General features: G+C 35.9%; 1 protein-coding gene across 1 annotated transcript; it reads left to right on the top strand.

Annotated features, from left to right (window-relative positions):
* The first annotated feature begins 2,427 nt into the window (after positions 1–2,427).
* LOC115981352 lies at positions 2,428–2,931 on the top strand. The gene has a single exon (XM_031103500.1). It carries the CDS (start codon positions 2,428–2,430, stop codon positions 2,929–2,931), a length of 504 nt encoding a protein of 167 aa, XP_030959360.1.
* Positions 2,932–12,862: the final 9,931 nt, after the last annotated feature.

The following is a 12,862-nucleotide window of genomic DNA, read 5'->3' as shown; positions in this document are numbered from 1 at the left end:
TGATTGTTGTTGATATGTAATTTATGTCTGTACTACTCCATTATAATTACTAGACTTTTTATATGTTCTTCAAATGTGCAAATTCTTGTTAATCCACTTTGTTAGCAACCTTGCAACCACTTAAATTATTAGGTTCTCATATCATATATGACCATTTATGGTCCTTGGCCTTGCTTATATTAAAATTCAGAAAATCTATCTTAAAATTTCCAGATTTAGACCTTAGTTTCTCTTATATGCCTGCTGCTTGGGTCTTTTAGTGAGTAAGAAGTTAATGTTTTTTAATCCATATCATACAATTTCAAATGACGAGTCTATGTAAGTATACCAAAATTTATTTAGATGGAAGAGAGAACAGTTGATGCCAAGGATAGGAAGTTGTGGCCTTCCGTAGTTGAGAAACATTTCATTGGTGTATTGTTAGAAGAGGACGCTAAAGGGAATATGCCCCAAGGCCAGTTCAAGACTAGAACTTGGACAGTCGTTATGAATGAGTTTAACAAATGCACGAATAAAAATTACAACAAGACACAACTTACACAAAAATATCAATAAATGAAAGGTTGACACCGCACATTCTCCCAACTAATCACACATACGGGAATGGGATGGGACCCCATTTCAAATACAGTGATGGCCAGTGAGGAAGCATGGGCTGTTGCATTTGCGGTAAGTCCTTTAACATACTCCAAACAAAATATATTAAAATTAGCTATATGCATGGTTTCTGGTTGTAATTAAAATGACGCTGAAATCTACCTTGTGTTCATAATAGCATGGCTCATCTTTTAAACACTGAATGTATTCACAACTAAAAAAGAGAAGAAAATGAAAAACAAAAATGTTTATATGGACCATCACTATGTTGTAAGTGTATACGTATCTGAAAAGCAGTTTGCTAGATCTTTGTTTACCTTTCCCTATATATCAAGAATATGGGGTTTATTAAATGGTGTATTAAAATAGTGTGTTGAAATAGTTTTTTTTTTTGTAGCATTTTCTCATGATGATGCTTTTAGAAATGGAATAAAATATGATCTAAAGGGTTTATTATTGTAGAATATATGTGTGATTTTGGTATAAAGTTAACTTTTGAGGAAATGCTGTTACTCTTTCTGTTTTTGGTATCTAAGAGTGGATGGTTATTATAGGGTTATTATAATTACCCATCTGATTTGTATTGGGTTTTATATGAATAAATCATCTAACCCAATATATATGGTTGTTAATAGACCAATCATAAATTCAAGGAGTTCAAGAAAAAGGGGCTGCAACACTACGAGCTGTTGGGCAAGCTTTTCAATTCAAACACAGCCACAGGTTTCCTCCAAATTTCATCTACTCAATCAGCTCCCAACAGTGACAAAGAGAGAGAGAAAGCTGGATACAGCCTTCCTATCATCGAAGGTGCATGTCAACGTCAACATTGATAGTGTGGATGACGTGGAGGAGCTACCCACACCGAGTGAAACCCAAAGCCGGAGGCAAGCTGAAAAGTGGCGAGTTGAACCATCTCATTCAAGCGGAAAAAGGAAGAAAGGGCTCTCCTTTGAAACCATGATTGAGGCTATTTGGGGGTTTACTGACATGAGGAACCGGAGGGGGAAAAGGTCCATCGACACCGGAGAGTCTAGTGTGGGGGGCGACTCTAAGTTAGTTACACAAGCTATAACACTGCTCAACCAGCACACCGATGTGGATCATGTCACATATTGCAAGGTCGTGCAGGAGTTTCATAACTTCAAGAGTAGAGCCATTTTTTTTGCTATGACGGTCGATAGGAAAAGGGCTTGGATTGAGTTTATTGGGGGTGGACTGCAGTAGTTGTGGGGGTGGTTGAGAATGTGCGCTGTTTAGATAGCCTAGGAAGTTAATTAGTACTCTTATTTTGCTTTAATGTGAATAGGCAAAGTCTGTATTATGTTAATATTTTGGATAATGTTTTCATGCTGCCTTCCTTTATTATTTTGAATGCTTTGGACATCTATGCTACTTATGTAAGAAATATGTTTTGTGGTTGTCGTCTCTTATATGAATTGCTTTGTTTGGTGACATATATATATTTTAGAAAATCTGATGTGTTCTTTACAGAATTTCTATGGTACATACAGTAAATCTATATATATATATATATATATATGTAGTGCTTCCAGCAACATATAGACTCACTTATATATACATACTCATTTATATATACTCATGCAGAATCACTTCTCAAAAAAAAAAAAAAAAAAAAAAACTTATGCAGAATATTTTCTCACTTATGCAGAAACATATATACTCACTTATATATACATATAGCCATATATACTCATTTATATATATACTGACTTATATATATACATACAGCAATATAGATATATATACATGTACTTCTTTATAGTGGTTGATGTGAACTTTTTGGCTGTCCACAAGTGTGATTCAGTTATGGCCAACACCGATTCAGATTGTGATTTAGTCATGACTGACCTTGATTCAGATGAGTATGATAGTGAGGTGGAGCTTGAGATTGCCACAACCTACGTTCAGCTATGTATAGAGTACATGCAAAAGTACTACATGAAGCGACCTATGTGCACTAGTATCCTGAGTGGGGGGTCATATGTGATTGAAGTACTAGAAGGAAATCCCCAAGTGTGTTACGACATATTCCGCATGGACAAGACCATTTTTAGGCACTTGTGTAATAAGTTGAAGCGGCTACACCTATTAAAGGAGGACACTGATATTGTTTTAGTTGAGGAGGCCGTTGGGATAGTGCTATTTATCGTTGGACACAACGCTGACTATCGGCTAACTGCCAACCGCTTCCAACATTCTCTCGAGACCATTCAAAGGCGGTTCCGGCGTGCCTTGCATGCTATCCATGCTTTGGGATGTCTCATCATCCAGCCCGACGCTGATGCAGTTGAACTTCCTCATTCACTTTGAGGGAATGAGAAATATTACCCATGGTTTGAGGTATGCTTTGATTTTTCTTTTTTTAGTTCTTAGATAAATTATCACTTTGATTCATTAAAATGTGAAAGATCTATAATAGAGAATAGAAATAATCCCCTATGAAGTGTGAAAGAGATCTGATTGTACATAAGTTGAATTTACCTAATTAGAGCTACTTATTTTTTTAACAAAAATGTGTGAGGGCCATCGATGGGACGCACATAAGTGCTTCTGCCCCATCCAATTGGACCACTGTATTCATAGATAGACGAAGTGATATCACCCAAAACGTGATGTGTGCATGCAACTTCGACATGCGGTTTACGTATGTGCATTCTGCATGGGAAGGGAGTGCGAATGATTCATGAGTCATGCAGAACGCACTTGGACATGCCGAGTATGATTTCCCTTGGTTGCCTAGAAGTAAAATTTTTTTTTGGTGCATTTGGTTTTGGATTTGTTCTTTGGGATTGAGATCTATTAGGTATTTTTGGTAAGCAATCTGGTTAATTGTAGCTATGTGTTTTAGGCACTTGTCATAAACTTTTTTTATTTGAACTTATTTCAAGTAATTCAGTTGGATTTGAAATGTGGATTAACAGAGATGGTTCCCTTATTTGAGCTAAATAATTAAAGTTTCTCACCTTTTTATTAACTTCATCTTTATGTGTAGTTTATGAATTTAGATTTTGTATTTGCATCACCACTTTTATAAATGGTAACTATGTTTCTGTGTATTTTTATTGATCAGTTTTGTGATTGAAGTTTTGCTGGTTTATGACTTCATTAAAGTAATGATACTTCCACTTTTGCTTTATCCATTGAAAGCTATTTAAACCATAGGTTTGGCAAACAAATGCACCATATATTATAGGTAGAAAAAGCCTTAACTTTGTAATGTGTGAAGAGACATAGGAGAAAAGAAGGTGGGGGAGGGGCTATGGTGAGACTATATGACACGTTTATACCATTTTTTAAGAGTTCGTAGTTCCTAACTAACTCATTTGGTCTTTTTGAATATTGTAAGAGTTGTACATTTGGTAGATTGGTTGGCAATCATGTGAACTGAGGTTGATCAGTTTTATCTTCTCAAATTATTGGCCATTAGGTGCTTCAGTTGATGGCTTTGATATATTTAGGTGATCATTTAACAGTTTGACTGGCTGGTATACCTACTTCTTTGAACAATGGGTTATGGCTCTTGGATAATTATCAAAATAGGTAACTCATTAGTTGGTATTGGAGTAGTTATGCTTTGGTTCCTTTTTGTAATTCACTTCCAGTCTCCAAAAAATTATATTTTAATGCTGTTAGACTTATTTTCACGTGATTTAACTTGTTTTGGAGCAGCATTGGTGTGTCGGACTATGTCCAATATTTAATAGTTAGGATGCTATGACTTAGCTATCCATGAGCTGGTTTGAAAATCATTGACAGAAATACGATTGTTGTTGGAGTTGCTGATGAATAGCATTTTGAGAATTGTATATCACCAGTGGCTGTATGGTGATCCTTTTGCAATTTTTACTTTATTGTCACTTAAAATAGTTGTGTTGGGTAACATTAATTGTCAATGGTTATTACTCTTATTGCAGGATCGTACTACCTCATTGACTCGAGGTACACAATAGGCAGTGCATTCCTCCCCCCACAAAAGTCCGCAAGCTACCATGCTCAGGAGTTTCGGGGTGCGAACCAGCAACCTACTAGCCCACAAGAGTTGTTCAATTATAGGCATTCGTCATTACGGATGGTGATTGAACGATACTTTGGTGTGTTGAAGGCCAGGTTCCCGATCTTGAATGAAATGCACTCCTTCTCCCTCTCTAGACAACGACTGATTGTGACCGCTTGCTGTGCACTGCACAACTTTATCCGCATGTATAGCTGGGCGGATGAAATGTTCCATGTGTGGGAAGGATCATTTATGCGTAACAGCGATGCAACCATAGCGGGAGCTACACGCATAAGCAGTGGGGGCACTGAAGAAGCTTTTAATGCTCGGGCACAACGAGCAATGTTGGAGTATCGTGATGTGATAACTGCTGCTATGTGGGCAGATTACACAGGCAACTGTGATTGAGTTTTTTGGGAATAGACTGTAAAAAATGTGGATATTACGCAAGCTGTAACTGTTGTTGACATTGTTGGTTTTCTTTTATTTATAGGTACTGTGGCAATTAACTTGAGACTGTTTCTTGAATTGAAATTGTTGGTAAAAGATAGTAAATTTGGTCTATTGTTTAAAACATTAATTTCAACAATTGGCTAAGCAGAAGCTTCCAACTTAACAATTTCTTGACAAAATTAAATTTAAGCATTCACTATTGTGCTGGTACAATATATATGTAGGAAAAAGGAAAGATAGAAGAATGCCACAAGAGATGATTGTGGTGATGAAGATATATGAGACTTTGAGTTGTGTCATCAAGTCATTTAATGAGTAAGGAGACAGTTAGGACTGAATTTAAGCCTGAGTAATGTGTCTATATCTCTGCTTATATGTCAAGAAAATAATTGGAAAGCCATCTTTTTTTTTTACGGGTCAATATTGAGGTTGATAGGAATTTGTTCAAAACAAAGCTTTAATAAGTGGGACATATTTTCTCTGTTTATTTATTTTAGAAAATTCTCAATGATCTTTATGCCATTACCATACGAAGGTTGAGATATATATGCTGCAACAGAAATTGAGGTTGATGGGGGAACCAGACCAATTGCAATATAACTTCTAAAAAATTCTCCAATAGGCACATCAATGTGGTGTGTGTGTCAGTCTGTATTAAGCACCAAGCAAAATGGCTAAAAGATCTCAATTGTTGCAGGATTACAGCCAAAAATCAAAATATAGCATGGGACCTAGATAGGCTTCTTTTTTTTTTTTTTTTCTTTCTAGATTCATATACAACTTAAAACATTTGCACTGCATGCATGGGATCTATAAACACTTTTTTTTTCCTAGGCAGATCATATTAAAAATGTATTATTTTCCATGGAAAATGGTGTGGTGGCCGAGGAATGCAAGGCATGGAAGAAACCCATAATAATTCATAAGAGTCATTGTGCAATCTGTTGTACTCAAATTTCTTGAAAGTGCAGTTCCGACCAAATTAGTGACTATGACTTGATTTATAGGTCTGCCCAATTTTGTGTAAAGTTGAAAATTTTCTCGTGAAATAATGTAAAATGTACTATAGCCAAACTTTGGATAACATCAACTTCAAGGGAATATAAAACATTTTCAACTTCAAGAAAAAGGTCAATGAAAATTGGAGCATTCATGGAGTAACTTACTGACTATTAATCCAATAACATACTATTGTAAAAGTACTATTAAGCCAATAACATACTATTGTAAGAGTCAAGAGTCAGCCCCATACATATACCTAGCACTGGCAAAATGGATGACTCAAACGGGCCACAAATATAGTACACAGCGCATCAAGTTCATCAAGAGTCGATAGTACATAATAAGATAATATGGTTACACAGCAAGAATAAACACATTATCATAACAGTTTGGTTTACACCATTGTCATAGTTAGCAGTAGTGCAAGCACGGTGCATAACAAACACCATCCAATGAACATAATCTTCACCATTTTTTTTGTCTGATCTAAGGGATGGACCTTGTCATGCATGACCCTCAATTCCTCTCACAATACACACAGCTCTTCTTGTAGTTACTGCAAATCCTCCGTATATGACAATGGCGTATTCAAGGGAATACACCATTGAAAAAACCCACATACATCCTTTGGGCAACATTGGAACAGCCTGTAACGGTTCTCATTTTGCTTATCCGAAATCCTCACGCTTGCTCTCAAGTCACAAAAACAGTTGAAATTTCGGAACCGAAGGCCATCATCAATATCCTCATGCATTGCGTCCGATATTTGCAAGAAGAAGCCACAAACCTACTCACTTACACATTACAAAAGGTAATCAACACTATTAAACAACCATTTGAACATGCTATCAATTCATGCAACAAAAACTATAGCAACATATCCAACCAGACCCTATGGCTATGCAATTTCCTATAACTATTTTCAATTTTTGATGCAAGATTAATAAAAACTTTCAAAATTTTGAATTAGAAAACCATCATTCACAAAACTAGAACAGAGAAAACCAAAAGTACTCCTAAAACCTCATAAACCTTTCTTTTGATCACTATAATTGAGGAATTGGCCTTAACAACACCACATTATATCCATCATATCCAAATTGAATTCAACAAAATTCAGTCAAACCTACCACAAAATCATCAAATTCACCAAGCTTAAATTCATGAATAAATAAACTAAACCCAATCAACTAAAACTAACAGTAAAAATTCACTAATGAAACTAATAATCAACTACAGAGAATTTCATATTAGCTTAAAAATCCCACTCAAAAGACCCTCAAATTTCAAATAGCAAGCAAGCAACATTGGAGTTTGGTAGCTGAGAAACCCTAGGAAAAACCCCAAGAAATTATTAATTTAGAGTTCAAAAGATTTGTTAGCCATTTTTTATTTATTTTTTTCTTTTAATCTTCCGACGCTTTCTCGACAACCAAACAGAGTGTTAAGAAAAATGAAAAATCGAATGGGTTGTAAATCAAACATTGTTTCTGATGGTTTTTAGACCCCTTAAAACACAATTGGATTAACCTAGTTCATTAGCCAAGTTGTTACTTAGTCCAATTTAACAAATCTAGGTTATCACAATCACAACAATCATATCATGCATAGCAACGGAAAATAAATAAGACAATGATATGATCACCCAGGAAACCAAACCGGTAAAAACTTAGGGAGGATTTAACCTAGCTATCCTCAAAGTAAACCTGAATCCACTATCTTGAAAGAATCGAAGTTCATACAATAAGACTTACAAGCCCCCACGCTCGACTTCTTATTGCTACCCACCAGTAAAACTTACTAACATGACCACGTGCAAGCTCCGAATCCACGGACTCTTTCTTTCTTGGATTCACCACCAGATATAAGCACACCTGCTTGTGTTTCTTTAAGCTTCAATGGCAGCAACTGAGTTGATCATCAAGGTGTAGATAATATCTTCTCCTTGAAAACCCTAAGTTTGTGTAAAGGAAAGCTCCTCTAGATCTCATAAGAGATTTACACAAATAACAATATGAGCAACACTAAAACGTGGCTAGGGTTTGCCTTTTATACTTAGGACAAATTAGAAAACCCTTAAACAGACTAGGGCCGAGTTGGAATTCTGCAGAAAAACGCATTCTGCCCGAGATTTGATCGATCGAGCCTGAGCTTTGATCCATCGAGCCTGGCCGAAATGCATAGTAACTTCTACATCAGCTCGATTCCAACTTTACATAAAAGATACAACTTTGAGCAAGTCTAAACACTACTAAACATATTGTTTTGATTATGGTTTACCAAAAATACACATTAGAGTTCTAAATACATAAAAACCTAAGTCTTTAGAACCTAACAAACTACCCCTTTGGCAATCCGTGACAAAACACAACTAGAAGCTCAAAGTTTACAAAGAAAAGCCCTTTACAAAACAAATGCTCATAAACCAAACTCAATCCTAACTACTATCCATCAATTGTAAGTGTAGACAGCAGCTCAATTGAATCAACCTGTATATTTCCTGAAACACTAAACAAAATGCATATGTGGAAAATACAAGTAAACAAATTAAATTCTTGATTTCAAACAACACACAATAAAGACATATATCAATGAATAACTCATAAATATAAATCAATAAGCAGTTGAAAACAAGAAACATATAAAGCAATAAAAGTAACTCCCCCTAACAAGCATATCCCAACAAAAGTATGGCAAGAGCTAAAAAAGATAAAATACAATGTGAAGCACCTAGATACAATCTAAACTTCACAAGCTCCAACCAACAAAAATACTCTCCCCCTGAAGACAAAACTCTACAAGAGCTCAAATCAAATCAAATATGTACTCCCCTTTTTTGTGACGGAATGCCAAAGGGCAATCAAAATCCATCATTAAAAGGGAGGTGGTGGTGAAGATCATCTAAATTGAGCCAACTCTGCGCGCAAAGCACGGATCTCATCAAGCACGTCCACCAAAATCTGTCCATGAGCCGCCTGAACGGTCAAAACATGATCCAACGTACGTTGAATGTTCGAATCATCTGAAGTAGTCGGTGGAGGAACATCAGCATCAGCAGCAGCAGCACCAGACGCCTCAGTAGCATCAACACCTGTAAAAGAGGGAGGAGGGGGAACAGCACCAGATGACGCACCTCTAGGACGCGAATGATCAACTCTCAAGTGAGCAGCCCTTTGCCTAAGAAAGGTGGCACCTATGGGAGCAACAACATGAACAGGCTCACCGGAAGGAAAACCATCTAGACCAAGAAATAACAAAATCCTATGAATGAAAATAGGATGGATAAGCGCATGCCCTACGACAGAACTCCTATGAACCTCGTTCAAAGAACGAAGGAACAGATGAGGGAAACTGATAGACGCACCAGAAACAAAAGCATACAAAAACACACATCGCTCTAGAGGGATGGTGTGGAGATGAGAAATAGGTCACAAAGAATGACACGCTATCCTAAAGAAAAGATAGGCAGTCTCGGTAAGCTCAACAGATGTGATCCGAGGATTAAAACTCCACTGGATAGAAGACCCAGTGATGTATGACATGACAACATCTAAGGGTGGAGACTCATCATAGGGATAGTCAGGCTCCCGAACAACCGGAACCCCAAGAGCTTCAGCCACTACCCGAGGAGTAATGGTGAACTCAACACCTCGTATCTAACTCCTAACAAGAGTGTTGGAATCATAGACATGGCAAGAGAGATTCAAGAAGAACTCTCTAATTAAGGCGGTCGGGGGTGGATGATCTATCTCTAAGAGGGACAACCAACCTCTAGACTCAAAGTTAGCCCTAATAGCCGGATCAATCTCATCTAAAATCACAGAACACTCAGCCCAAATCTTACGTTTACTATTCAGTTTCTCAAAGGCCTCTCTGCTTTTGTCATTCCTAAATACCTCACTCCTAGAGGGAGACTCAGAGGAAATGGAGGGGGTCCTATGGGCTCTAGTTTTCCTAGGCATGGTGCTAGGATAAGGACCAAGACACAAAGCAAAAAAAAAACAAAAAACCAAGGGCAAACTGCAAGTTAGCACAAAAAAAATATAGAGCAATGCATGAACAAATTAAATGTAGTGATGCATGACCTAATGCAGTGCAATTAAGTTCAAAATTAGTTCAAGTTCACAAATTTGGCTTGAGCATAGAGTATCTAACAAAAAAAAAACCCCAAAATTTTGAAAAACTACTTGATCAATTTGTAAGAAATTGACGAATTGATCATCATACAAGATAGATTTCAGAAAATAATGACCAATTACATCAATTCAACAAGCCAATTTCATCAATTGAACCAATTTGAACAAAAAGCCCCAATTCGGATTCAAAACAAACCCTAGAGTTTTTTATTTTTCATAAAACCCCAAATTGATCAAATTAACCAACATGGATCATGAATATATCATTGTAGCAACAAAACCCATTGATCAAATTCATATAACAAGGCTTGATGAATCAAAAATCCCAAATAGAGCATAGTTCGAAAATTACCCAAAAACCATGAGATTTATGCATGAAAATGTGAAAAACAATGCAAAAGGAAGGGTAAAATAGACATACCGGCTTAGGGAGAGAAAATCCTTGCAAAAAGAATGGACGAAAACAACAAAAATTTGTGATTTAGCCTTGACCAAGTCGTATGGAGAGAGAAAAAGTAAAGAACTTTTTGAAAAAGTGTTTGACTGAACTGAAAATCAGATTTTAAAAAACTTCCCATACGATTTTCAATTGATCGAAGTATTAAGTTTGATCGATCAAAACAAATAGAGGCTCACAAAAATTTTTTAAAACCAATTTCGATTGATCGAAAAACAGACTCGATCAATCGAAACAGATAGAGACACACAAATTTTTGAGAAATAAACACAGTTTTTGAAAAAGTTTTAGAAACATCCCAAAGCATTGAGATTGAGGAACAAAATGCATGAGTATGTGATGATATGATTTTCAAAAACAAGAATTGAAGCCCGATTTTCCCAAATTTAAAATTTCTTACATTCTCCAAAAATTTTCAAGAATCAAATCAGTTTTGCACAAAACTCAAAGTATTTGCAAACTTGGTTGGTCAGACCAAAGACACACACAATAACATGTACAATGTTTAGTAAAGAGTAACTTGTGTAGTGTGTGCAACTAGCAAAAACTTGAGATACATGTGAGGTGATATGTAAATAGCAATCAATCACAAAGTCTACAAAATTCATCACATAGAATTTAAAAGAGACTATCACCTAAAGAGTTACATCATATAACTCCCACATCTCCTAGAATATAAGCTTGCAATCATGTAAGTTTCTTGAATTTTGCCTCATAATATACATATCAATTTTAATTTATTTAGAAACTTATTAAAAAGCCAGGATAATGTACACACCAATTTTAATTATGTGATTTGGCATCAAGCCTAATAGTACACACCAATTTTAAGCATTAAGCAATTAAACCGAGGCTACACCTTATGTTCTTTTTGTGCATGTGCTACACTTTCTCGAGCACAAAATCTTACGATATGCACTAAGATGTTCATGATTGGCTAGTGAATAATGGTGAGATGGTTATTTATGCATTTCTCTAAAAGATCAAGTCCGACAGTCAAAAAACATATGACTTCAAGATCAAGACAAAGTGATCAAAACCATAAACATCTTTCCCACACAACATGTACTACAAAGCTTCAACTAGTAAAGTGCAATAAGTAAGCTCATCAAGGCTAAACAAGGTACACAATACATGTTATGTGAAAATAAATTGACCAACCTTGTTCTCAAAAACCAAGAAACTAGTGCAAAACACAATTTGCTTCTTTTTTTTTTTAATTAAAAAAAAAAAAAACTAGAATGGAATGCATGAATGTGATGCAATGCAAAACCTAGAAAAAAAAAAAAAAAAAAAAAAAAAAAACACAAACCAAAGAACAATGGTCACAAAGGGTAGAGCAATGAAGCACAAGGACCAAGAAGGCTAAAACAGACCAGGGACACAGAATCACACCAATTACTTGACGAAATGTCTCAAACTTACTTCTATCAAGAGGGTTGGTGAAGATGTCGGCATTCTGACGTTCATAGGAATATACTCAAGACACACAATCTTTCTTTCAACAAGATCCCTAATGAAGTGATACCTAATCTCTATGTGCTTAGTCTTAGAATGTTGAACATGGTTCTTAGATATGTCAATAGCACTAGAGTTATCACAGTAAACAACCATGGTATCTTGGGATATCCCATAATCAGTTAAAAACTTTTTCATCCAAAGAAGTTGTGAGCAACAACTTCCAGCAGCAATATATTCTACCTCTACAATAGACAAAGACACAGAATTTTGTTTTTTACTCATCCAAGCAATAAGATTGGCTCCCACATAAAAACACCCACCAGTGGTGCTTTTTCTATCATCAGCATTACCAACCTAATCAAAATCAGAAAAACCAGTAAGAGACAGATTAGACTTTTTACTATAAAATAAACTATAATCACAAGTTCCACCAACATATTTAATGATTCTTTTGACAGCATTCAAGTGTGAAACTTTAGGATTAGATTGAAATCTAGAACAAACACCAACACTAAAGGCAATATTAGGCTGACTAGCAGTCAAATATAAAAGGCATCCAATCATACTTCTATATAAAGTAATATCAACAGACTCACCTCACAGATGTTTAGATTTTATCTGTTTACCTATCTGACATGGTCCACATATGCACTTATCTATCTTCTCAAACTTAGGTAAACCAACAACTGCATCACATTTGAAAATCTTTTCTAACTGCTTATGACTTGCATGCCCCAA

Source organism: Quercus lobata, chromosome 3 (genome assembly GCF_001633185.2).
Source record: "Quercus lobata isolate SW786 chromosome 3, ValleyOak3.0 Primary Assembly, whole genome shotgun sequence".
NCBI lineage: Eukaryota > Viridiplantae > Streptophyta > Magnoliopsida > Fagales > Fagaceae > Quercus > Quercus lobata.
Note: the sequence above shows the minus strand (reverse complement) of the source record. Positions and strands in the feature narration are given on the sequence as shown.

Bases quoted from the DNA above. Each gene is read 5' to 3' on its own strand.
- LOC115981352 (XM_031103500.1), top strand. From the start codon at position 2,428: ATGGCCAACACCGATTCAGATTGTGATTTAGTCATGACTGACCTTGAT.